The 26,714-nt window shown below is 38.3% G+C and overlaps 1 protein-coding gene and 1 pseudogene across 3 annotated transcripts in view; both read right to left on the bottom strand.

Moving 5' to 3' along the window:
* The window catches only part of EFCAB3 (EF-hand calcium binding domain 3), a 132,573-nt gene that overhangs the window by 75,299 nt on the left and 30,560 nt on the right, over positions 1-26,714 (bottom strand). For all 3 annotated transcript variants that reach the window (XM_016932690.3, XM_063799137.1, XM_063799136.1), the window contains 5 exons: positions 23,111-23,215; positions 18,804-18,857; positions 10,036-10,140; positions 9,321-9,374; positions 6,119-6,223 (listed from right to left, as the gene is read on the bottom strand). In XM_016932690.3, the coding sequence (XP_016788179.2) occupies positions 6,119-6,223; positions 9,321-9,374; positions 10,036-10,140; positions 18,804-18,857; positions 23,111-23,215 (423 nt within the window). The remainder of the gene's footprint in view (positions 1-6,118; positions 6,224-9,320; positions 9,375-10,035; positions 10,141-18,803; positions 18,858-23,110; positions 23,216-26,714) is intronic.
* LOC735378 (small ribosomal subunit protein uS2-like) lies at positions 21,465-22,513 on the bottom strand (annotated as a pseudogene).

Raw genomic sequence — 26,714 nt, 5'->3', positions numbered from 1 at the left:
TTCATGCCAATCAAGATTCTTGGTGATCTGTGTCCTTACTAATGTTAGCTATCAAGCTCAGTTGAAGAAAGAATAGACTCCTCCCCTCCTTCTCTTCAGAGTCTTTTCAACTCAGTGCCAATACTATCACAATCATGCGGTTTTTTGTTTTTTTTTTTTTTAAAAGATTGGTCTAAGCTGAAAAACTGTGAGTTCCCAAAGTGTGAGAGGGGGTAAAGTCTGCCTCCGAACACACGTCCCCTCTGGGGAACCTGAAAATCCAGATCACAGGAGAAAGATTTAACCTTACCTAGAGCTGAAATGGATTTAGGGAGCCAGGCAAAATATAAAAATAGAAGAAGCCGCAGGAAGAGCCCTGTAGACACTTCTGGTCTCCAGCTTCAGCCCAAGGAAGCCATTCCTGGCCTTATCTCATAGGGGTTCTTGGGGAAGGCAGCCCAGTGGAACTGGGGAGGGGCCACAGGGTGAAGGAAGCTCCTAATTGAACTTTGTAGTAATTTCAACTGAGCATGAATTTTCCTGAGCAGAATCCAGAGGGGAGCAAATGGGAAGTATAGATAGGAGTGCAGAAACCACAGCTGATGGTGTGGGCAGGTGGGGAAGGGCAAGGTCTGAGAGCCCTCCTTGCTTTCTCAGTGGGGAGGCTTATAGCCTGGGGCAAGATCTCAGCCCTGTTGCCACTGAGATCTAGAAGTTTGGAAAACATATTTGAGGGAATAATTGAGGAAAACTTCCCTGAACTTGCTAGAGATCCAGACATTCAAATACAAGAAGCTCAAAGAACACCTGGGAAATTTATTGCAAAAAGGTCATCACCTAGGCACACAGTCATCAGGTTATCCAAAGTTAGGATGAAGGAAAGAATCTTAAGAGCTGTGAGGCAAAAACCACCAGGTGACCTATAAAGGAAAACCTATCAGATTAACAGCAGATTTCTCAGCAGAAACCTATGAGCTAGAAGGAATTGGGGCCCTATCTTTAGCCTCCTTAAAGTATACTATCAGCCAAGAATTTTGTATCCAGTGAAATTAAGCTCCATAAATAAAGGAAAGATACAGTCTTTTTCAGACAAACAAATGCTTTGAGAATTCATCACTACCAAGCCAGCACTACAAGAACTGCTAAAAGGAGCTCTAAATCTTGAAACAAATCCTCAAAATACACCAAAATATACACCAAAATAGAACCTCCTTAAAGCATAAATCTCACAGGACCTATAAAACAATGACACAATAAAAACAAACAAACAAACAAACAAAACCACACACGATATTCAGGCAAAAAACAGCATGATGAACAGAATAGTACCACACATCTCAACACTAATGTTGAATGTAAATGACCTAAATGCTCCACTTAAAAGATACAGAATGGCTAAGAATTCATCAAACAAGTATCTGCTGCCTTCAGGAGACTCACTTAACACATAAGGACTCACATAAACTTAAGATAAGGGGTGGAAAAAGATATTCCATGCAAATGGACGCCAAAACAGAGCAGGAGTAGCTATGCTTGTATCACACTAAACAAACTTTAAAGCAACAGCAGTTAAAAAAGGCAAAGAGGGGCATTATATAATGATAAAAGGACTTGTCCAGGAAAATATCACAATCCTAAATATGTATGCACCTAACACTGAAGTTCCCAAATTTATAAAACAATTACTAATAGACCTAAGAAATGAGACAGACAGCAACACAGTAATAATGGGGGACTTCAATACTCCACTGATAGCAGTAGACAGGTCATCAAGACAGAATGTCAACAAAGAAACAACGGGTTTAAACTGTATCCTAGAACAAATGGACTTAACAGATATTTACAGAACATTCTATCCAACAACTGCAGAATATACATTCTATTCATCAGCATATGGAACATTCTCCAAGTTGAACATATGATAGGGCATAAAACAAGTCTCAACAAATTTAAGGAAACTGAAATAGTAGCCAGGTACTCTCTCACACCACAGTGGAATAAAATTGGAAATAAACTCTAAAAGGGGTTTGATACACATACATGGAAATTAAATAACTTGTTCCTGAATGATTGTTGGGCTAACAATGAAATCAAGATGGAAATTAAAAAATTCTTTGAACTGAATGATAATAGTGATACAACCTATCAAAAGCTCTGGGATACAGAAAAGGCAGTGCTAACAGGAAAGTTCATAGCCTTAAATGCCTACATCAAAAAGTCTGAAGGAGCACAAATAGACAATCTAAGGACACACTTCAAGGAACTAGAGAAACAAGAACAAACCAAACCCAAACCCAGCAGAAGAAAAGAAATAACCAAGATCAGAGCAGAAATAAATGAAATTGAAACAAAAAAATACAAAAGAATTACGAAACAAAAAGCTGGTTCTTTGAAAAGATAAATAAAATCGATAGACCATTAGTAAGATTAACCAAGAAAAGAAGAGAGAAGATCCAAATAAGCTCAATTAGAAACAAAATAGGAGATATTACAACTGATACTACAGAAATACAAAAGATCATTCAAGGCTATTATGAACACCTTTACATGAATAAACTAGAAAACCTAGAGGAGATGGATAAATTTCTGGAAATACACAACCCTCTTAGATTAAGCCAGAAAGAAACAGAAACTCTAAAGAGACCAGTAACAAGCAGCAAGATTGAAATGATAATAAAAAATTGCCAAGAAAATAAAGTCCAGGACCAGATGGATTCACAGCTGAATTCTATCAGAAATTCAAAGAAGAATTGGTACCAATCCTATTGACACCATTCCAAAAGATAAAGAGGGATTCCTCCCTAAATCATTCTATGAAGCCGGTATCACCCTAATACAAAAACCAGGAAAAGACATAACCAAATAAGAAAACTACAGACCAGTATCCCTGATGAACATAGATGCAAAAATCTTTAACAAAATACTATACTAGCTAACCGAATCCAACAACATATCAAAAAGATAATCCACCATGATCAGGTGAATTTCATACCAGGGATGCAGTGATGGTTTAACATATGCAAGTCAGTAAATGTGGTACACCACATAAACAGAATTAAAAACAAAAATCACATCCTCATCTTAATAGATGCAGAAAAAGCATTTGACAAAATCCAGCATCCCTTTATGGTTAAAACTCTCAGCAAAATTGGCATACAAGGGACATACCTCAATGTAATAAAAGCCATCTATGACAAACTCACAGCCAACATAATACTAAATGGGGAAAAGTTGAAAGCATTCCCTCTGATAACTGAAACAAGATAAGGATGCTCATTCACACCACTTCTGTTCAACATAGTAATGCAAGTCCTAGCCAGAGCAATCAGACAAGAGAAAGAAATAAAGGGCATCCAAATTGATAAGAAGGAAGTTAAACTGTTGCTGTTTGCTGATGACATGATTGTCTACCTAGAAAACCCTGAAGACTCCTCCAGAAAGCTGCTAGAACTGATAAAATAATTCAGCAGTTTCCAGATACAAAATTAATGTACATAAATCAGTAGCTCTCCTGTATACCAACAGTAACCAAGCTGAGAATCAAATCAAGAACTCAACCTCTTTTACAATAGCTGCAAAAAAAAAAAAAAAATACTTAGGAATATACCTAACCAAGGAGGTGAAAGAACTCTACAAGGAAAACTACAAAACACTGCTGAAAGAAATTATAGACAACACAAACAAATGGAAACACATCCCATGCTCATGGATGGGTACATTCAATATTGTGAAAATGACCACATTGCCAAAAGCAATCTACAAATTCGATGCAATTCCCATCAAAATACCACCATCATTCTTCACAGAACTAGAAAAAACAATTCTAAAATTCATATGGAACAAAAAATGAGTCCACATAGCCAAAGCAAGACTAAGCAAAAATAACAAATCTGGAGGCATCACATTACCTGATTTCAAACTATACTATAAGGCCATAGTCACCAAAACAGCATGATACTGGTATAAAAATAGGCACGGAACAGAATAGAGAACCCAGAAAAAAGCCAAATACTTACAGCCAACAGATCTTCAATAAAACAAACAAAAACGTAAACAGGTCAGGCATGGTGGCTCACGCCTATAATCCCAGCACTTTGGGAGGCCAAGGTGGGCAGATCACTTGAGGCCAGGAGCCTGGTCAACATGGTGAAACCCCATATCTACAAAAAAAACCAAAATAAAACAAAAAAACAAAAAACATGAAGTGGGGAAAGGACACCCTATTCAACAAATGGTGCTGTAAAAATTGGCAAGCTACACGTGGGAGAATGAAACTGGGCCCTTATCTCTCACCTTATTCAAAAATCAACTCAAGATGAATCAAAGACTTAAATCTAAGACCCAAATCCATAAAAATTCTGGAAGATGACATCAGAAAAACTCTTCTAGACATTGGCTTAGGGAAAGATGTTATGGCCAAGAACTCGAAAACAAATGCAATGAAAAGAAAGATAAATAGATATGACTTAATTAAAAAGCTTCTGCACAGCAAGAGAAATAATCAGCAGAGTAAACAGACAACTCACAGAGTGGGAGAAAATCTTTGCAAACTGTACATCCAACAAAGGACAAATATCCACAATCTACAGGGAACTCAAACAAATCAGCAAGAAAAAACAAATCCCATCAACAAGTGGGCAAAGGACATGAATAGACAATTTTCAAAAGAAGACATACAAACAGCCAACAAATGTATGAAAAATGCTCAACATCACTAATGATCGGGGAAATGCAAATCAAAACCCCAATGTGGTACCACCTTACTCCTGCAAGAATGGCCATAATTTAAAAATCAAAAAATAATAGATGTTGGTGTGGATGTGGTAAAAAGGGAACACTTTTACACTGCTGGTGGGAATGTAAACTAGTATAATCACTATGGAAAACAGTATGGAAACTCCTTAAAGAACTAAAAGTAGATCTACCATTTGATCTAGCAATCCCACTACTGGGTATCTACCCAGAGGAAAAGAAGTCATTATATGAAAAAGACACGTGAACATGCATGTTTATAGCAGCACAATTTGCAATTGCAAAAATATGGAACCAGCTTAAATGCGCATCGACCAATGAGTGGATAAAGACAATGTGGTATATATATATACCATGGAATACTACTCTGGAATACTACCATGGAATATACCATGAAATAATGGCATTCACAGCAACTTGGATGGAGTTGGAGACCATTATTCTAAGTGAAGTAACTCAGGAATGGAAAAATGAACATTGTATGTTCTCATTTATAAGTGGGAGCTAAGCTATAAGGATGCAAAGGCATAAGAACGATATAATGGACTCTGGGGACTCAAGGGGAAGGTTAGAAGTGGGGTGAGGGATAAGGCTACACATTGGGTGCAGTGTACATTGCTCGGGTAATGGGTGCACTAAAATCTCAGAAATTACCACTAAATAACTTATCCATGTAACCAAATACCACCTGTTCCCCCAAAACTATTGAAATAATAAAAAAAATAAAAATTCAAAAATAGGAGATTGGTCTAATCCTGATGGATATATCTTTTCATCTCTTCTTATACTTTTTATTTTCTCTTACCCTCTCCTCATCTCTTTCTGTTATCTCTTTCTTCCTTATCCTACTCTTTTATTCCATTTTTTCTCTCTCAAATATTCCTTTATTCTATCTTTCCATTCTTTTGGTATTCTTGTCCTCATAGAGACACTCTGAGACACTGTTTTAACCCTGGTGATGATTCTCATGGTTTGATGTACCTTGTTTAAAGATGAATAACACTAATAATTAGGGAATGCATTTTCAATTGTCTGATACTGAGTGTCCTATAAGTACCTCAATTCAACTATATTTCAAAGATTTTTCTTCATTCTGCTTCCTCTGCTATCCTTCTCCCAGTTCTTAAAAATGGTTTTTTGGCAGTCACATAAGTGATAAACTTCTGGTGCACACTTTAGTATCTCCCTCCCTTTCACCCACCACATCAAATCAGTCTTCCCCATATATGTGTGGTTCCCAGGTAAGGCCCTTATCACCTGTACCTTATTAACAGTCTCTTAAATTGTATCTCTGTCCCCAGTTTTTCTCTCTCCAACATGTCTTTACTCTTTGCTTTCACAGTAGACTAGTCATTATCTACAGGATAAAGGTGTCTTAAATGCTCACCAGTCACTGGCAGGTGAGTCTTCAGGTCCTTGATTTCTTTTGCTTTGAGTCTGAACCCAGTGTTTTGTAGAACACTTGTTAGGTCATTGACATTAACCTGCCCTCCTTCATAGAAACAAGAAAAAGTAGATAAGGATGTCATAAAATGAAAAATGCATACTCTCAACCCCTACTCAGAAATGAAAGCAGAAAGAAGCTATTTACAGCAAGTCATGTGGGCGTCAGGAACAGAATATGCTTCCAAAATTAAACTTCTGGAAGAAGTTTATACTGGGGAGGAGAAGTAGAGTTTGGCATTTCTGATGAATTAGACAGAGATAACAAACCAAATCGTGTTATTCTGTCAAAAAGTAAGATTTGAAATTTGCTACAGTAATAATAAATTATCTCCCAAGTGTAATTGTACATAAAGGAGGACTCCAGTTAATGGGGAAAATTACTGAAAATTATTGGTGTAGTTTTGATCAAATCATTCTGAAATATGGGGATTTAAAAAGAGTCAATAAAGAGTCAATATATATTTCAGATAAATCATTAAATGTAAAAAGTGAAATAATAGAAAAACAAAGAAAACTAAATATATGTGATTCTTCACACACTGGCTAGCTTATAAAGGACTTAAAAGTCAATCACAGAAGAAATGACTGATAAAATTAAATACATAAACATGAAAAATGGCCATATATCAAAATACAACATAATGGATAAAAAGTAGATTTGTAGTTGCCTAGGTCTGCGAGAGTTGGGGGGTATAAGTAGTGACTGCTAATGGGTATTGAGTTTCTTTTTGCAGTGCTGAAATATTCTAAAGCTGATTGTGGTGATACTGCACAACTCTGTTAGTATACTAAAACCCATTGAATTATACATTTTAAGTAGGTTAATTGTATGGTATATGAACTATATCTCAATAAAGCTGTTGTAAAAATACAATAAAATAAAAAGCAGATAACGAATTCAGAAAATATTTATAATAGATATGACAATGTGCTAATATTTAATCTATAAAGAGGTCATTCATATTAATAGAAACAATGTTTGGACTTCAATAGATTAAAAGATGTAATGATATAAAAACATTTTCTTTTTGAAAAATTTTTTCCTTTTTCATTTATGTTTTTAAAATTTTTTAAAATTAAAAAAAATTTTTTTTTGAGACGAAGTCTCACTTTGTCACCCAAGCTGGAGTGCAGTGCCGTGATCTCGGCTCACTGCAACCTCCGCCTCCTGGGTTCAAACGATTCTCCTGCCTCAGTCTCCCGAATAGCTGGGACTACAGGTGGGCACCACCATGCCCGGCTAATTTTTGTATTTTTAGTAGAGATGGGGTTTCACCTTGTTGGCCAGGCTGCTCTCGAACTCCTGACCTCGTGATCCACTCACAGTGGTCTCCCAAAGTGCTGGGATTACAGGTGTGAGCCACCACGCCCAGCTTAAATTTTTTTCTTGCCCTGTCTTATGGTGCTGATCAAAATTTTCTATGAGTGATTTTATGTATATATTTTGCTCTCTAAGTAGATTATAAACTCTTTGAAAGTAAGAACTACCAGCCGGGCATGGTGGCTCACACCTGTAATCCCAGCACTTTGGGAGGCTGAGGTGGATGGATCACCTGAGGTCGGGAGTTCAAGACCAGCCTGACCAACATGGAGAAACCCCGTCTCTACTAAAAATACAAAATTAGCTGGGTGTGGTGGCACATGCCTGTAATCCCAGCTACTTGGGAGGCTGAGGCAGGAGAATCGCTTGTACTCCAGCCTGGGCAACAAGAGTGAAACTCCATCTCAAAAAAAAAACAAAAAAAAACAAAAAAAAAAGAAATTAAAGAACTATCTTCTGCTTTTTGTAGCCCCTCCCCCACCACACTCCCCACACTATGCCAGTCTAATGTTTGATGAATGAAAAAATCCTCAAAATAAGCTTTCTTTTTCCATTAAAGAGAAAACAACTGCTATCCTTGTGAGAATTCTGTGATTTAAATATAAAACAATTGATATGGTTTGGCTGTATCCCCACTCAAATCTCATCTTGAATTCCCATGTGTTGTGGGAAGGACCCGGTGGGAGGTAATGAATCATGTGGGCAGGTCTTTCTCATGCTGTTCTTGTGATAGTGAATAAGACTCACAAGATCTGATGGTTTTATAACGGGGAGTTTCCTTGCACAAGCTCTCTCTCTTTGCCTGCCACCATCCACGTAAGGTGTGACTTGCTCCTCCTTGCCTTCCGCCATGATTGTGAGGCCTCCCCAGCCATATGGAACTGTAAATCCATTAAACCTCTTTCTTTTCTAAATTGCCCAGTCTCAGATATGTCTTTATCAGCAGCATGAAAATGGACTAACACAACAATATAAAGCCGATTTAAAAATTGTTTTTATTTTAATATATTTTTTGACACAGGGTCTGGCTCTGCCATCCAGTCTCACTGCAGCCTCAAACTCCTGGGCTCAAGTGATCCCCCTGCCTCAGCCTCCTGAGTAGCTGGGACCACAGCTACATATCACCAATATAAAAACATTTTCAACTTTATTGATAACAAAAAAATCAGAACAATGATTAGATTCAATATTTTCATCAAATTAATTCAATTTTTTCATCCATCAAATGAATAAGAATAAAAAATATAAAAATAATATACTGTGTTTAGGGCATGATGGTAATACTATGTATGGAGGTGCAAATGCCTGCTGGAAGAATATATCCAAAGAAAATGACTTTAAAGTTGGATCAAGATTTATGTATGAAGATCAGAGACATATAAGAGAAAAACACTAAATAAATGTTCAACAAGAGAACAATGATTAAGTAAATTATAATACAACCAGATGATATAGTAATTAAAATGATGTTTACAAAGAAATTTTAAATAACATGGTGAAATTATTACACTAAAATTTTAGGATTAAATGCAGGATACGTAACATTTCTAGTAAGAGTTTAATTAATAATACATATATATGCACAGGAAAAAGATCAAAGATATCTGTAATAGAAAAGGTAATATTACTTGAAATTGTGGGTAATTACATTTTTTTCTGTATGCTACTATATATATTCCAGATTATTCTCAAATACCCAGCATCTAGTAGACACTTGAATATTTGTTGAATAAAATGCATAATTTTCTGCTTATTTATGTAATCAAAAAAACCAATTAGAACAATCTCAAATATTATTGTCCTTATCCTTTTCCTCACTTACCTCTGAAGGATTTCACACCATCCAATAATTCTTTCTTAAACACCTTTTTATCAGCTGTAGGATAAAACATGATTAATAATGCTTTCAGAGATTCATAAAAATTAAAATATATACTTACAGGAAGGGCAAATTTAGAAATTTATTACAATTTAATCTCAATGAAATGAAAGATATTTGGAAAACTCAGTGTAGTGAACCTATCCACTGGATAGAATACAAACTATTGTTAGTGGTGCCCTACCGTGCTGAACTACACATAGCCTTTCTTTTCTTATTTTCTCCTCTCTAATTTACCTTCATCTTTTCTTTCTTCACCTTTTCTACCCCTTCTGCTCTTACTTTTTTTCAGTTTATACCTTAAGTCTTATCTTTTTCCTAGGGGGGACAAAAGAAATTGCCTTATAATAGGACTTCTGACTGAAGAGGTTCATGTTTCCTAAACCAATATAATCATAACAGGATTTTTAGAAATGCTAGGACTGGGCCTTTTAAAAAATATTTTTAATTGAACAACTGTTTCAAATATTAGAATTTCTAATAAAAAACCTTAAAACAAACCTCTTTGAAATTTTCAAGAGTGTAAGGACTTGGGGAATCAGACATGGTCCCTGTTCTCTCAGGTTTTAGATAGTGCCACACAGAAAATGATCTTCAGTAAGTGCTGAATGAATATATTTTTAGACATCAGTGAAGCAGAACACATGTAAATGCTTACCAGAAACTGGCAGAGTTTTCAGCAGCTTTTTGTGCTCCTTATTTGTGATCTCTATTCCCATGTTTTCCAGAACATTTTTCACATCCCCAGCATGAATCTGCTCTCCTTTAGAGGAAGGGAAATAGTCATAGGTAAGAATATAAGAATTATGTCATATTTTATATTATGACATTATAATTATGTATTAGTCCATTTTCATGCTGCTGATAGACATACCTGAGACTGGGAAGAAAAAGAGGTTTAATTGGACTTACAGTTCCACATGGCTGGGGAGGCCTCAGAATCATGGCGGGAGGTGAAAGGCACTTTTTACATGGCGGCGGCAAGAGAAAATAAGGAAGAAGCAAAAGCAGAAACCCCTGATAAACCCATAAGATCTCATGAGACTTACTCACTGTCATGAGAATAGCATGGGAAAGACTGGCCCCCATGATTCAATTACCACCCCGTAGTTCCCTCCGAAAACATGTGGGAATTCTGAGAGACACAATTCAGGTTGAGATTTGGGTGGGGACACAGCCAAACTATATCAAATTATATACAACATTATATGTAATTATAATTAACATATAATATATGTAATTATGATTAACATATAACATTATAACTACATATAACATTATATATCATATATATGTACCTGTGTTTGTGTATATATATAATTATATGTGTGTGTGTGTGTGTGTGTGTGTGTGTGTATAATCCTGAGCTGCTGGGGGAAGAGCAAAGCACAGTAAAAGCTTGTTTAGCTATTTATTTATTTATTTATTTACTATTTTGAGACAAGGTCTCACTCTGCCATCCTGGCTGGAGTGCAGTGGCATGATCATGGCTCACTGCAGCCTTGACCTCCTGGGCTTAAGCAATCCTCCCACCCCAGGCCCTCGGAGTAGCTGGGACTACAGGCATGCAACAGCACATGGAGCTAATTTTTTGTACTTTTTGTAGAGATCGGGTCTCCCTGTGTTACCCAGGCTAGTCTTGAACTCCTGGCCTCAAGTGATCCATCTGGCTTGGCCTCCCAAAGTGCTAGGGTTACAGGCATGAGCCACTGTACCAGGCCTTGTTTAGCTATCTAGAGTCAAGGAGGGTAGTCAGAAATTTTTCTTTTAACCTAAGTAAAATAAAATCTCTTACAATGATAAAACAATATCATATAAAGTAAAACAGAAATTGTATAATTTCTCAATAATTTGGGAGCTGTTTCATGGTTAATATAAATAATACCACAAGAACACCTCTATTTTTAATTTTCTTTTTCTTCTTTCTTCTTCTTTTTGGTCCTCCCTATCCCCTTCCCTCTTGTTCTTTTGCCTTAATTATGGGGTAAGTTAAAAATGACAATAAAATCTGACTCCTTGTAATATATTTCACCTTGAGTGAATTTACATTTATATAATTACATTGTAAACTCGGGAAGTCAGGGATCATGTCTTTCTCTCAAAATCTAGCATAATGCCTGGCACATAGCCAGTGATCAACTAAACGCAGAATGAGTTAATTAATTGTTTGAACATCAGCCAAGCAAAATACATTACTGATTGAAATTTCAGAGAGTTCATTCACTTGATCATTACTGAATATTTACTATGTGAAGAAAACAAAATTTTTGAAGGGGTAAAACTGACATTGAAACTGCTCAATATATAAAACATAATTAGGCCAGGTGTGGTGGCTCACGCCTGTAATCCCAGCACTTTGGGAAGCTGAGGTGGGCAGATCACTTGAGGTCAGGAGTTCAAGACCAGCCTGGCCAACATGGTGAAACCCTGGCTCTACAAAAATACAAAAATTAGCTAGGTGTGGTGGCATGTGCCTGTAATTCCAGCTACTCAGGAGGCTGTGGCAGGAGAGTCACTTGAACCCTGGAAGCGGAGGTTGCAGTGAGCAGAGATCGGGCCTCTGCACTCCAGCCTGCGTGATGGAGTGAGACTCTGTCTCAAAAAAAAAAATCATAATTAACAAGCAGGACTATGACTTTTTTGGCCAATATTATTGCAACAGTTACTAAAATTGATCATGTTTTAAGACAAAAATTTAAATCTCAATAAATTACTCAAAGGCAAAAAGTATATTAGTCATATTCTAATTATAATTCAAAGTCAGCTGGGTGCGGTGGCTCACACCTGTAATCCCAGCATTTTGGGAGGCCAAGGTGGGTGGATCACGAGGTCTAGAGATCAAGACCATCCAGGCCAACATGGTGAAACTCCATCTGTATTAAAAATACAAAAATTAGCTGGGTGTGGTGGTGTGCTCCTGTAGCCCCAGCTACTTGGGAGGCTGAGGCAGGAGAATTGCTTGAACCTGGGAAATGGAGGTTGCAGTGAGCCGAGATCACTCTGCAGTCCAGCCTGGTGACAGAGTGAGACTCTGTCTCAAAAAAAATAAATAAATAAAATAAATAAAATAAAATAAAAATAAAAGAGGAAAAAATGTGAAATCAACCACAGAAAGAGATTTAAGAAATCCTCTCTACTTGGAAATTATAAATAAAATACTTTAAATAACTGCTGAGTTAAATAAGTTGAAACTGAGATCATAAACTACTTAGATATTATGAACACAACTTCTTTTTCCAGCAAAACAATAGAGTAGGACATCCTACTTGCTACAAATATCTAAAATGGATTAAAAAATGACAAAATAATTGTAGATGGATGGCTGAGTTTGTCAGAAAGGAAGAAAAATTTTTGGTTTCAGGAAATAGAGAGGGTTTTAAGAGTCAAGTTGATATGTAGTCAATTTTTTTTCTTTCTTTTTTTATTAACCTTTCCTATGGTGCTGAGATAAATACTCAATTTGATGTGGAGATAACCCTAGTGGGTTATCTGACCAGATCTGGCAACAGCTTTGTTTTAATGCCCAAGCAGGAGCAGGGAGATAAGTTCTTGAGCACATGATAGGGACACAGATTTGAAACACTGCATATTTAAAGTCCATTAAAGAGACTGGGCACAGTGGCTCACATCTGTAATCCCCAGCACGTTGGGAGGCTGAGGAAGGTGGATCACTTGAGGCCAGGAGTTCGAGACCAGCCTGGCCAACACTGAAACCCTGTCTCTACTAAAAATACAAAAAAAAAAAATTATTTGGTTGTGGTGGCACATGCCTGTAATCCCAGCTACTTGGGTGGCTGAGACACAAGAGTCGCTTGAACTCAGGAGGTGGAGGCTGCAGTGAGCTGAGATCATGCCACTGCACTCCAGCCTGGGTGACACAATGAGACTCTGACTCAAATAAATAAATTAATTTAATTAAATTAAACCTATTAAAGAGAAAGAAAGGGCATAGATAGAAGCATAAGAATAAAAAATTGAGGAAAAGAACAGGCTAGTGTGCAAAAGATGTAAAATGATATCTAGAAATAAAAAATTGTTATTGGCATTTTCAATAAACAGTGTGAGATGGAGTTGTAGAGAGAATTAGTGAACTAGAAGAGAGATTTGAGAAATTCTAAGAAAAAGGAGAACAATATAAAAAGAGGAAAATATGGAAAAAAGATAGGAAAGACAGAATAAGAAAGTCCATCATATACATAATGGGAGTTTCCAAAAGTAAAAGAAAAAGAGAAGAGGCAATATTTGAAACATAAAGGCTAAGAATTTTCAAGAATTGATGAAAGGCATGAATTTTTAGTTTCAGAAATCACAAGTCTTGAGCAGAAAAAATGAAAAGAAGTGTATATTTGGAGACATTATAATGAAAACTTCAAAGATAGAGATAATCTTAAAAGTTACAAGAGAAAAAGTAGCTATTAATAAATAATTAAGGCTGGGTGTGGTGGCTCACACCTGTAATCCCAGCACTTTGGGAGGCCAAGGCAGGTGGATCACTTGAGGTCAGGAATTTGAGACCAGCCTGGCCATCATGGTGAAACCCCATCTCTACTAAAAATACAAAAATTAGCCGGGCATGTGGCTCATGCCTGGAATCCCAGCTACTCAGGAGGCTGAGGCAGGAGAATTGCTTGAACCTAGGAGGCAGAGGTTGCAGTCAACTGAGATTGCGCCACTGCACTCCAGCCTGGGTGACAGAGCAAGACTCTGTCCCCCTCCAAAACAAACAAACAAACAAAAAAAACCCAATTAAGACAGCTTATTTTTTTAACAGCAAAAAGAGTCCAGAAAACAATCAATACATAAATACATATATATGTAGTGTGTGTATATATGTATGTCTATGTGTATACGTGTGTGTGTGTGTGTGCACGCACGCACATGGTATATATTTTCTTTTCCCTCTTTCCATTTTTAATTTAAATATTAGTTTTGTTATATGTTAACTTTACAATTTAGACTTTAGGTAACAGAATATTCAGATAGCACTGTAACTAAATTTGATAAGTAATTAACACAGCTCAGAGATAGTATGACTGTCTACCCGAGATGGACTGTTGGAACTTTGTTTCTCCTCATTCTGTGGAGAGGGTGAAAAATAATATCTTCATTTATATGAAGAATAGTTGCATCTTATTAGGTGGAAACAGAGGGGTTTTTTTTGATAAATATAAGTTCAAATATATGCAGAAGGATTGTAGCTGAGTAGCCAAAAGGGTACTCTTTCAGCTATTCAGTTATTGTCTCTCAGCTCCAATCCTACCGTTCTATACTTAGCTTTATGATGCTGAGCCTGAGACTCTGTAAACTATGTTTCTGGCTCCATGTTAAATTCTGCCAACGGAGAGTGCTAGAGGGAGTCTGAAAGGCTGGAAGATGCAGTTCCTTCCTGCAGTAGTGGCTGAATCCAGTTTTCAGTTTTTCAACCTTGTGGAACCAGCTTTATTATACTCTCCTCAGGGACAGACACCAGCATTAGTTTCTAGGGTTCTAAGATAGAATGACAATCTATAAGTCTAGATTCAGCCAAACTATGATTCAAAGATGAATCATGGCCAGGCGTGGTGGCTCACACCTGTAATCCCAGCACTTTGGGAGGCCGAGGTAGGTGGATCATGAGGTCAGGAGATCAAGACCATCCTGGCCAACACGGTGAAACACCGTCTCTACTAAAAATACAAAAAAATTAGCCAGGCGTGGTGGCGGGCGCCTGTAGTCCCAGCTACTTTGGAGGTTGAGGCAGGAGAATGGCGTGAACCTGGGAGTCAGAGCTTGCAGTGAGCCGAGATGGCGCCACTGCACTCCAGCCTAGGTGACAGAGTGAGACTCCGTCTCAAAAAAAAAAAAAAAAAAAAAGAATCATTTGTTTCCAGAGTTCTAAGATAAAATGACAATCTACAAGTTTAGATTCAGCCAAACTATGATTCAAAGATGATTGTAAAATAAACATACTTTTAGACAAAGACTGGCTTTTGTTGATATCACTAAGAAGGATGAACCCACAAAGGACTAGGAAGTTAAAAGCATCAGTGAGTAAGGAAAGCTTTAACTGTATTTACATCTTGCAGAAGATTGGCTTTAAGTTACTCTGTTCTTGCTTTTAATATACTCACTTGACAAAATCCCACTGCTGGTTAAATGCAAGTCTCTACTACTCTGTGCCTACAGCCATGTAGCTAACTAGAACTAAAGCGAACTATGCTGACTACCCTCACTTTACATTGATGATCATGAACCTCAGTTGGGTCTTTAATGCTCTGGGGCAATCATACTATACTTTGCTGGTTCCTTAATTTTCCTACTCTTCTTTATGACTACTTCACACCTTCGTTCCTCTTTTCAAACCACTGTTTCCTCTTCTTTCACTTGATCACTACTTCTTTCCTCTCTTTAATTAAAAAAAGAAGCTGCCTCTTACCACCATTTTCACCACTTTACTTATGCCCTTATTCCACTTTGCTCTCTTTTGCAGTGAAACACCTTAGATATTCACACAGTTTCTAAATCCTATTTCCCATTATTTCGGACTCATTCCACTTAGGCTTCTTCTCATCCTCACTACCTGAAGTTTCTCTTTGGATATCACCAGTGACCTCCATGTGGCTATATGCAATTGTCAATTCTCGGTTCTCATGTTAGTTGGCCTATCAGCAGCATCTGACTATTGATTTGCCCTCTTGTCTGGTAACTGTAGCAGATGCTATAGATGTCCTGCTCATATCCCCTCATATCAATGCATGCTTTTCCACTTTCAGTTACTAGTATCTGTTTGTCTGAGGGATTTCTCCAGCTGCCAGAGTTCACTCTGCCTATGCTCAGATGGCTAGAAATGCCAGCAGAGTAATACTGCTTTCCCCTCCTTTAAGCAGTTTTTAACCAATGACTGATATGAGTTGGTGTGAAAATAACCTAGCTCTATTACCCCTCTCTTGAGGCCATGTCATTTACCAGATATTCCCCAGTGCGATTAAGCTCCAGTTACCTGCAATGGTAACTTGTTTGATAAACACTTTATTGGCTGCTTTTATCTATGTCTCACTTCTCTGCTCCCCTGAGCTCACTTCCCAAGCAAACTACCTGTATATGTAATCCTCGTTTCAGGGTTTGTTTTCTGGGGGCACCCAACTTAATTTAATATTCCTTATCTGGTTTTCAGGGCACCTTATTATCTTGGTTTTCCACCTACATCACTGGCTACTCCTCATCTTCTTTGCTTTAGGACTTCTTAATATTGAAGTACTCCAGGTTTCATTCTTTAGTCCTCTTCTCTTCTTCACTTATATGCACTCGTTGAGTGAATTCATTCAATCTCCTGGCTTTAAATACCATCTATATGCCTATGACTTTCAATTTTATATTTTTACCCAAGATATATTTCTTGAATTTGAGTCTGTTTAGTAAGTTTGTACTTGACATCTGCATTTGGAGGTCTATTAGTTATCTCAAAATGTCCCAAATTGGATTCCTAATTTTCTTCCACCCAAACTTGTACTACTGGTAACTTTTCTCATCTCAGTTAATGGCAAGACTACCCTTTTAGTTAGCTGTTCAAGACAAAAATTTTAGAATCATTCTTGACTTCTCCTTTTATCTAGTACTTTGTATCTAATCCTCCAGAAAATTCTTTTGACTCTTTAAAAAATATGTCCAGAATCCAGCCATTGCCTTCCACCCTGGTTGTGTCACCAGCATCCCTAACACTGATTACTCTAAAGGCCCTCAAAATGGTTTCCCTGTTTCCTCCCCTCCCCTCCCGTCCCCTATCCTCTTCTTTTTTTTTTTTTTTTTTTGAGATGGAGTCTCGCTCTGTCACCCAGGCTGAAGTGCAGTGGCGCTATCTGGGCTCACTGCAAGCTCCGCCTCCCAGGTTCACGCCATTCTCCTGCCTCAGCCTCCCGAGTAGCTGGGACTACAGGCGCCTGCCATCACACCCGGCTAATTTTTTTGTATTTTTAGTAGAGACGGGGTTTCACTGTGTTAGCCAGCTCCTGACCTCGTGATCCACCCGCCTCAGCCTCCCAAAGTGCTAGGATTACAGGTGAGAGCCACTGCGCCCAGTCTCCTCTTCTTTTCTTTTGAGACAGAGTCTGCTCTGGAGTGCAGTGGCATGATCTTGGCTTACTGCAACCTCCACCTCCCAGGTTCAAGTGTTCTTGTGCTTCAGCCTCTCACGTAGCTGGGATTGCAGGCGTGCACCACCACCCCCAGCTAACTTTTGCATTTTTAGTAGAGACAGGGTTTTACCACGTTGGCCAGGCTCGTCTTGAACTTCTGGCCTCAGGTGATCCACCCATCCCAGCCTTCCAAAGTGCTGGGATTTCAGGCATGAGCCACCGTGCCCAGCCAAATGGTTTCCCTATTTCTACTGTTGATTCCTTCCTCCCAGCCCACCCCCAGTCTATGCTCAAAACAAATCCGGAAAGATCTGATTAAAACATAGGTCAGATAATATTACACCTTGGTTTTAAACCCTACAATAGCTTTCTGTTTATCTCAGAAAATAAGCCCAAGTCCTTGCAGGGCTTTCAAAAATAAGTAATGCACCCATTACTTTTCTCTTCTCATCCCCCATTACTTTTTTTTGAGATTGGGTCTGGCTTTATCACCCAGGCTAGAGTGCAGTGGCCTGATCTCAGCTCACTGCAACCTCTGCTTCCCTGTTCAAGTGATTTTCCTGCCTCAGCCTCCTGAGTAGCTGGGACTACAGGCATGCACCACCACGCCTGGCTAATTTTTGTATTTTTAGTAGAGATGGGGTTTCACCATGTTGGCCAGGCTGGTCTTGAACTCCTGAACTCAGGTGATCTGCCTGCCTGGGCCTCCCAAAATGCTGGGATTACAGGTGTGAGCCACTGTGCCCAGTCTCCCTATTACTTTTTTACTTAGTTACTCAGCTTCAGCTACACCGACCTTCTTGCTGTTCTTTGAATATACCAGGCATGCTCCTGCCTTTGTCCTTGTCCCCTTTGCCTGCAACACTTTTTGTCTAGAAATCCCCACATGGTCAAAACCCTCACCTCTTTCAAGTGTTTGCTGAAATGTCACCTTCTCAAGAAGGCCTGATTATCTGTTTAAAAACACACCTGCCTCTTTCCCCAACACTCCCTGCTCTCCCAATCTCCTTTATCTACTTTTCACTTATTTCCATAGCATAAATAACTTTCTAACATATTATATAATGTACTTATGTTTAATGTTTATTGTTTATTGCTTATTTCCCCTGCTAGAATCTAAGCTCCATGAGGCAGTGACCTTTGTAGTATTTACTGATGTAGCCTATATGCCTGGAACAATGCCTGGCATGTGGTAAATACTCTATAAATAATTGTTAAATAAATGAGTGGAAGAAACGTTATTGTGTTAAAAATATAGTTCCATATAAAACTTTAAGATCACACAATGTAGTATTTACTGTAACATCTCACTCACCTGTAACATTTTTAACTTCATCCATCATCACATTAAAATCAATCTTCCCATTATCTTTAAGATAAAAAAGCATCAAAAAGATTTATGGAAAAATGATATAAGGTCTTTAAATTTTGAAATAGAAACTCAAAAGTCAATTATTCAAAAACATTTCCCTAGAAGTTTATTTTTCCAAGTCCAATGCTCATGAATTTAATTAATATAGCTACTACTATTTATCCTATAAACAAACAAAATCTACATTTCACAATGCAAGAGTAAAGTTTAAAGCATTCTTCTTTCCTTCAGGACAATCAATATATTATCTAGTAAGTTAGTCTATTCAGGGGTTGGAAATTTGAGAATTAAAAAATTTTGTTTAAAAATGGTATTTCCATTTTTGTCAACGCTGACTTTACCTTTAGGCTTAGGATGACTCTGGCACTAAGTTATCCACTAAAAGATGAGAGTGATGGTATCCACATCTGGTTGCTTTTAGGTTGCCAACGTAAGTATCATGTTGATATATCCAGTTAAAGTCCATTTGTGATGACAAAACTTTTATTTTGCCATGACCATTCTCAATTAAAATATATTTTCGTAGACCATGTACTTAGTTTCTTTGATCAGTATTTCTCAAATTAAAGTCTGAAGTTACTGGAAGTCAGCAGATAAATTTTAAGCAGTTTGTAAGATTGCAAGTTTGAGAGACACTGGATTGGCAGGTTAAGCTAGTAGTTAAGAGATGTTATTACTCTTATAGGCAAGATTCAGTTTGGAACCTTACAGCTGCTGAAGGACACACTCATTTTCTATTTATGACTTGGTCAAGGGTGTCAATTCATCACTGCTCAAATATGTTCACACTGTTGTATTATTTGTAATATTCCTAAGACTATAAGTTTATCTGAGGACAAGATACCAAGAATCACTTTGCATTCTTACTATCACCTAGGCATTAGTGTAATGGTTTGCACAACAATTGATGCTCCATAAATATTTACTAAATTATAGTAATAGCAAAATGCAAACATAAACAATGAATTGGCTTTAAAATTATTACATTCCAGATTCTTAGATACAGAATTTATCTTTGTTAGTTCTTTTTAAATACTTTTTTGATTATGACAATCTTTTTTTTTTTTTTTTTTTTTGCACTGTTGCCCAGGCTGTAGTGCAATGGCATGATCTCGGCTCACTGCAACCTCTGTGTCCCAGGTTCAAGTGATTCTCCTATTTCAGCCTCCCGAGTAGCTGGGATTACAGGTGCCCGCCACCACGCCCAGCTAATTTTTTGCATTTTTAGTAGAGACGGGGTTTCACTATGTTGGCCAGGCTGGTCTTGAACTCCTGACCTTGGCCTGCCAAAGTGCTGGGATTACAGGCGTGAGCTACCGCACCCAGCGATTATGACAATCTTTTACCGGTATTTTTTTTTCTTTTTTTTTGAGACAGGGACTCATTCTGTCGCCTAGGCTGGACAATCCACCTGCCTCACTCTCCCAAGTAGCTAGGACTATAGGCACATACCAGCATCCCTGGAAAATTTTTTTATTTTTGAGATAGAGTCTCGCTCTGTTGCCCAGGCTGGAGTGAAGCGGCATGATCTTGGCTCACTGCAACCTCCACTTCCTGGGTTCAAGCAATTCTCCTGCCTCAGGCTCCTGAGTAGCTGGGATTATGGGTGTGTACCACCATGTCCAGTTAATTTTTGTAATTTTAGTAGAGTTGGGGTTTCACTGTGTTGCCCAGGTTGGTCTCGAACTCCTGGCCTCATGAGATCCACCTGCCTCGGCCTCCCAAAGTGCTGGGATTACAGGTGTGAGCCACTGCACCTGGCCGTTCCCGGATAATTAAAAGAAATAATTTTTAGAGGTGAGGTTTTGCTATGTTGCCCAGGCTGGTTTTGAACTTCTAGTCTCAAGAGATCCTCTCACCTCAGCCTCCCAAAGTGCTGGGATTACAGAGGTGAGCCACTGTGCCTGGACTGGTATTATTTTATAGTTTTATAATACCTTATTATTAGTAGTAATATGGTTACCATTATAACTTTTAAATAGGACAAGGGAGATCCTTTTTTTGGATAAAAGTCTGCCTGTAAATAACATGCCACCACACTCTTCCCTTTCTATGTCCCCAATTAGCTCCACTGAGGCCCATTAGGTTCTGAAACAATATTCTATCCTATCTCAGATGATTAAACAGAGGTAGAAGGTATTCTACAAGAATTATGTTAAGGGCCTCACACTTTAAATCACTGTGCTGGTGATGTTCCAAGATACTAGGACAACAGGGCAACCGCAAGTATCTGCGCTTATTGCACTGGTAGATTGAAAGAGCTATAGAAGGGATTTAAAAACAAAAGAAAAAGTCATGTTTTGAAAATTGCTTACTTATTAAGGCAAAGGTACCAAGGGCCTAGAACAGTGCCTGATGCATCATGGTTTTTAAAGTTGATGGACTGGAAGAATGAAAGGTACCACTGATTTAGAAAAGCACATACAGTATTCACTGACTTGGATTAATTATATATTTTTACAATTTCCTCTAGGGAACAGTAGTCTCCCAAAATTTCCTGATGAATTTTTTTCAGTTCCACTAGCATGAGACCATCTAAAATATGCCAAGTTTAATTAATTTCATCTGTAACATTACTATATACCTTTTAAAATTCGTTAATTCTTTTTTTTTTTTTTTTTTTAGAAACTGATGTTTATTTTCCATCAACCATTTTTCCATGCTGCTTAAGAGCCTATGCAAGAACAGCTTAAGACCAGTCAGTGGTTGCTCCTACCCATTCAGTGGCCTGAGCAGTGGGAGCTGCAGACCAGTCTTCCGTGGCAGGCTGAGCGCTCCAGTCTTCAGTAGGGAATTGCTGAATAGGCACAGAGGGCACCTGTACACCTTCAGACCAGTCTGCAACCTCAGGCTGAGTAGCAGTGAACTCAGGAGCTGGAGCAGTCCATTCACCCTGAAATTCCTCCTTGGTCACTGCCTTCTCAGCAGCAGCCTGCTCTTCTTTCTCAATCTCTTCAGGATCTCTGTAGAAGTACAGATCAGGCATGACCTCCCATGGGTGTTCACGGGAAATGGTGCCACGCATGCGCAGAACTTCCCGAGCCAGCATCCACCACATCAAACCCACTGAGTGAGCTCCCTTGTTGTTGCATGGGATGGCAATGTCCACATAGCGCAGAGGAGAATCTGTGTTACACAGCGCAATGGTAGGTAGGTTAACATAAGATGCCTCCGTGAGAGGCTGGTGGTCAGCCCTGGGGTCGGTAACACAAGAAGCCGTGGCTCCCGGAAGGCTGCCTGGATCTGGTTAGTGAAGGTTCCAGGAGTGAAGCGGCCAGCAATTGGAGTGGCTCCAGTGGCAGCAGCAAACTTCAGCACAGCCCTCTGGCCAGTATTCCTGGAGGATATAACACTGACATCAGCAGGGTTTTCAATGGCAACAATAGCACGAGCTGCCAGCAGAAGCTTTTCCCAGGTCCTCTTCAGATTTATGATATAGATGCCATCACTTTTCCTTTTATAGATGTACTGTTCCATCTGGAAGTCAAGATTGGTGCCACCTAAGTGGGTTCCTGCTGCAAGGAACTTAAGGACATCCTCCTCCTTCATTTGCAGGACATCAAGGGCTCCGGACATTGTGAAAGTTTCCCTTTAAGTTACGACGGGAATCCAGAACAACGCCGTATGGACCCCTCTGCAGGTAGCGCGGAAAAGTAAAATTCGTTAATTCTATTAGCTCATGGAAGTATAGCATCGTGGTTAAGAGACAGTTTCTGGAGCCAGATTGCCTAGGTTCTTTTCCTGGTTCCATCATTTACTAGCTCTCTGCCTTTGGGCAAGTGACTTGACTCTTCTGTGCCCTAGTTTCCTTATATGTAGAATGGGGATAAAAGCAGAACCTACCTTTTAGGGTTGTTTGCAAGATTAAATAAGTTGATATGTGATAGTACTTAGAATAGTGCCTTGCATGTGTCAGGACCACACAGTGTTGGTCATTGCTATTAACGATGGATTACCAGCAGGGATTAAAAGATTTACGTCCTATGTATTCTTGTTAATTCTTGGCATTTCCTGTGGTGTTACATAGTGAGTTGACACTTGCCATTTATGTTAGCAGTATTCTTGGTGATTCTTCCCAAGCGGTAGCCATTGGGTTCAGTTTGGTAGCTATGGTGAAGGTCTTACTCTCTCATTTCTTTTCATATATACCCTATCTTCAATCATTCTAGCCCCTTCAATCATTCCAGCCCCACTACTAGCCTCATGTTCAAAGGTTTACTAAGGGGTATACCGATATTAAAAACTCTCACCATCAACTGGTAGGTGGTCACTCAGTGTCCGGATTTCTTTCTCCTTGAGATCAATTCCTATGCTTTTCAAGAAAATTTCCTTCTTATCTGAAGACACTTTTGTTCCTTAAGAAATAAGGGGATGGATACAAGAAAATTTGTAATGATATAAAGAGTGGGTAATTCTAGCTCACACCTAGGCATCAATTCTATAAGCAGAAAGGGCAAAGAACAATTAAACTAGTCAAGTAAACATGGTTTTTGGTATGTAAGTAAGGAATTTCTAAACCCTGAGCTGTGGGATTCTGTTATTGCTTTTAGGAGAACTAAGACCAAAATCAACCTTTATAAATGTGTCTGCACAATAGGATCTGAAACTTGCTAAAATAATGGAGACAAATAAATAACTAAATAAAGTCTGTGGGTTTACTCCATCATAATCCCCTGGAAATATTTTTACATTTTTTATATTTTTAACTGACAAATAATAATTGTGTATTTTAAAGGGTATGATGTGATGTTCTGATACATGTAAGCATTGTGGAATAATCAAATCAGTGTAATTAGCATATCTATCACCTCAAATATTAATCATTTCTTTGTGGTGAGAACATTCAAAATCCTTTCTTCTAGCTTGAAACACACAATACACTATTATTAATTATAGCCATCTTGTTCTACAATAGAACACCAGAACCTATTCCTCCTAACTATGACTTTATATCTGTTGGCCAATATCTTCTTTTTTTTCACTTTTCCTGTTCATTTTATTCTTTATTTTATTTTATTTTTTAATATTATTATATTATTCTTATTATACTTTAAGTTTTAGGGTACATGTGCACAACGTGCAGGTTTGTTACATATGTATACATGTGCCATGTTGGTGTGCTGCACCCATTAACTGGTCATTTAGCATTAGGTATATCTCCTAATGCTATCCCTCCCCCGTCCCCCCACCCCACAACAGTCCCCGGTGTGTGATGTTCCCCTTCCTGTGTCCATGTGTTCTCATTGTTCAATTCCCACCTATGAGTGAGAACATGCGGTGTTTGGTTTTTTGTCCTTGCGATAGTTTGCTGAGAATGATGGTTTCCAGATTCATCCATGTCCCTACAAAGGACAGGAACTCATCATTTTTTATGGCTGCATAGTATTCCATGGTGTATATGTGCCACATTTTCTTAATCCAGTCTATCGTTGTTGGACATTTAGGTTGGTTCCAAGTCTTTGCTATTGTGAATAGTGCCGCTATAAACATATGTGTGTATGTGTCTTTATAGCAGCATGGTTTATAATCCTTTGGGTATATACCCAGTAATGGGATGGCTGGGTCAAATGGTATTTCTAGTTCTAGATCCCTGAGGAATCGTCACACTGACTTCCACAATGGTTGAACTAGTTTACAGTCCCACCAACAGTGTAAAAGTGTTCCTATTTCTCCACATCCTCTCCAGCACCTGCTGTTTCCTGACTTTTTAATGATTGCCATTCTAACTGGTGGGAGATGGTATCTCATTGTGGTTTTGATTTGCATTTCTCTGATGGCCAGTGATGATGAGCATTTTTTCATGTGTTTTTTGGTTGCATAAATGTCTTCTTTTGAGAAGTGTCTGTTCATATCCTTTGCCTACTTTTTGATGGGGTTTTTTTTTCTTGTAAATATGTTTGAGTTCATTGTAGATTCTGGATATTAGCCCTTTGTCAGATGAGTAGGTTGCAAAAATTTTCTCCCATTCTGTAGGTTGCCTGTTCACTCTGATGGTAGTTTCTTTTGCTGTGCAGAAGCTCTTTAGTTTAATTAGATCCCATTTGTCAATTTTGGCTTTTGTTGCCATTGCTTTTGGTGTTTTAGACATGAAGTCCTTGCCCATGCCTATGTCCTGAATGGTATTGCCTAGGTTTTCTTCTAGGATTTTTATGGTTTTAGGTCTAACATTTAAGTCTTTAATACATCTTGAATTAATTTTTGTATAACATGTAAAGAAGGGATCCAGTTTCAGCTTTCTACATATGGCTAGCCAGTTTTCCCAGCACCATTTATTCAATAGGGAATCCTTTCCCCATTGCTTGTTTTTATCAGGTTTGTCAAAGATCAGATAGTTTTAGATATGCGGCATTATTTCTGAGGGCTCTGTTCTGTTCCATTGGTCTATATCTCTGTTTTGGTACCAGTACCATGCTGTTTTGGTTACTGTAGCCTTGTAGCATAGTTTGAAGTCAGGTAGCGTGATGCCTCCAGCTTTGTTCTTTTGGCTTAGGATTGACTTGGCGATGCAGGCTCTTTTTTGGTTCCATATGAACTTTAAAGTAGTTTTTTCCAATTCTGTGAAGAAAGTCATTTGTAGTTTGATGGGGATGGCATTGAATCTATAAATTACCTTGGACAGTATGGCCATTTTCATGATATTGATTCTTCCTACCCATGAGCATGGAATGTTCTTCCATTTGTTTGTATCCTCTTTTATGTCCTTGGGCAGTGGTTTGTAGTTCTCCTTGAAGAGGTCCTTCACATCCCTTGTAAGTTGGATTCCTAGGTATTTTATTCCCTTTGAAGCAATTGTGAATGGGAGTTCACTCATGATTTGGCTCTCTGTTTGTCTGTTGTTGGTGTATAAGAATGCCTGTGACTTTTGTACATTGATTTTGTATCCTGAGACTTTGCTGAAGTTGCCAATCAGCTTAAGGAGATTTTGGGCTGAGACAATGGGGTTTTCCAGATATACAATCATGTCGTCTGCAAACAGGGACAATTTGACTTCCTCTTTTCCTAATTGAATACCCTTTATTTCCTTCTCCTGCCTAATTGCCCTGGCGAGAACTTCCAACACTATGTTGAATAGGAGTGGTGAGAGAGGGCATCCCTGTCTTGTGCCAGTTTTCAAAGGGAATGCTTCCAGTTTTTGCCCATTCAGTATGATATTGGCTGTGGGTTTGTCATAGATAGCTCTTATTATTTTGAGATACATCGCATCAATACCTAATTTATTGAGAGTTTTTAGCATGAAGGGTTGTTGAATTTTGTCAAAGGCTTTTTCTGCATCTATTGAGATAATCATGTGGTTTTTGTCTTTGGCTCTGTTTATATGCTGGATTACATTTATTGATTTGCGTATATTGAACCAGCCTTGCATCCCAGGGATGAAGCCCACTTGATCATGGTGGATAAGCTTTTTGATGTGCTGCTGGATTCATTTTGCCAGAATTTTATTGAGGATTTTTGCATCAATGTTCATCAAGGATATTGGTCTAAAATTCTCTTTTTTGGTTGTGTCTCTGCCAGGCTTTGGTATCCGAATGATGCTGGCCTCATAAAATGAGTTAGGGAGGATTCCCTCTTTTTCTATTGATTGGAATAGTTTCAGAAGGAATGGTACCAATTCCTCCTTGTACCTCTGGTAGAATTTGGCTGTGAATCCATCTGGTCCTGGACTCTTTTTGGTTGGTAAACTATTGATTATTGCCACAATTTCAGCTCCTGTTATTGGTCTATTCAGAGATTCAACTTCTTCCTGGTTTAGTCTTGGGAGAGTGTATGTGTCGAGGAATTTATCCATTTCTTCTAGATTTTCTAGTTTATTTGCGTAGAGGTGTTTGTAGTATTCTCTGATGGTAGTTTGTATTT

Source organism: Pan troglodytes, chromosome 19 (assembly GCF_028858775.2).
Source record: "Pan troglodytes isolate AG18354 chromosome 19, NHGRI_mPanTro3-v2.0_pri, whole genome shotgun sequence".
Lineage (NCBI taxonomy): Eukaryota > Metazoa > Chordata > Mammalia > Primates > Hominidae > Pan > Pan troglodytes.
This window is presented reverse-complemented; position numbering and strand designations above follow the sequence as displayed.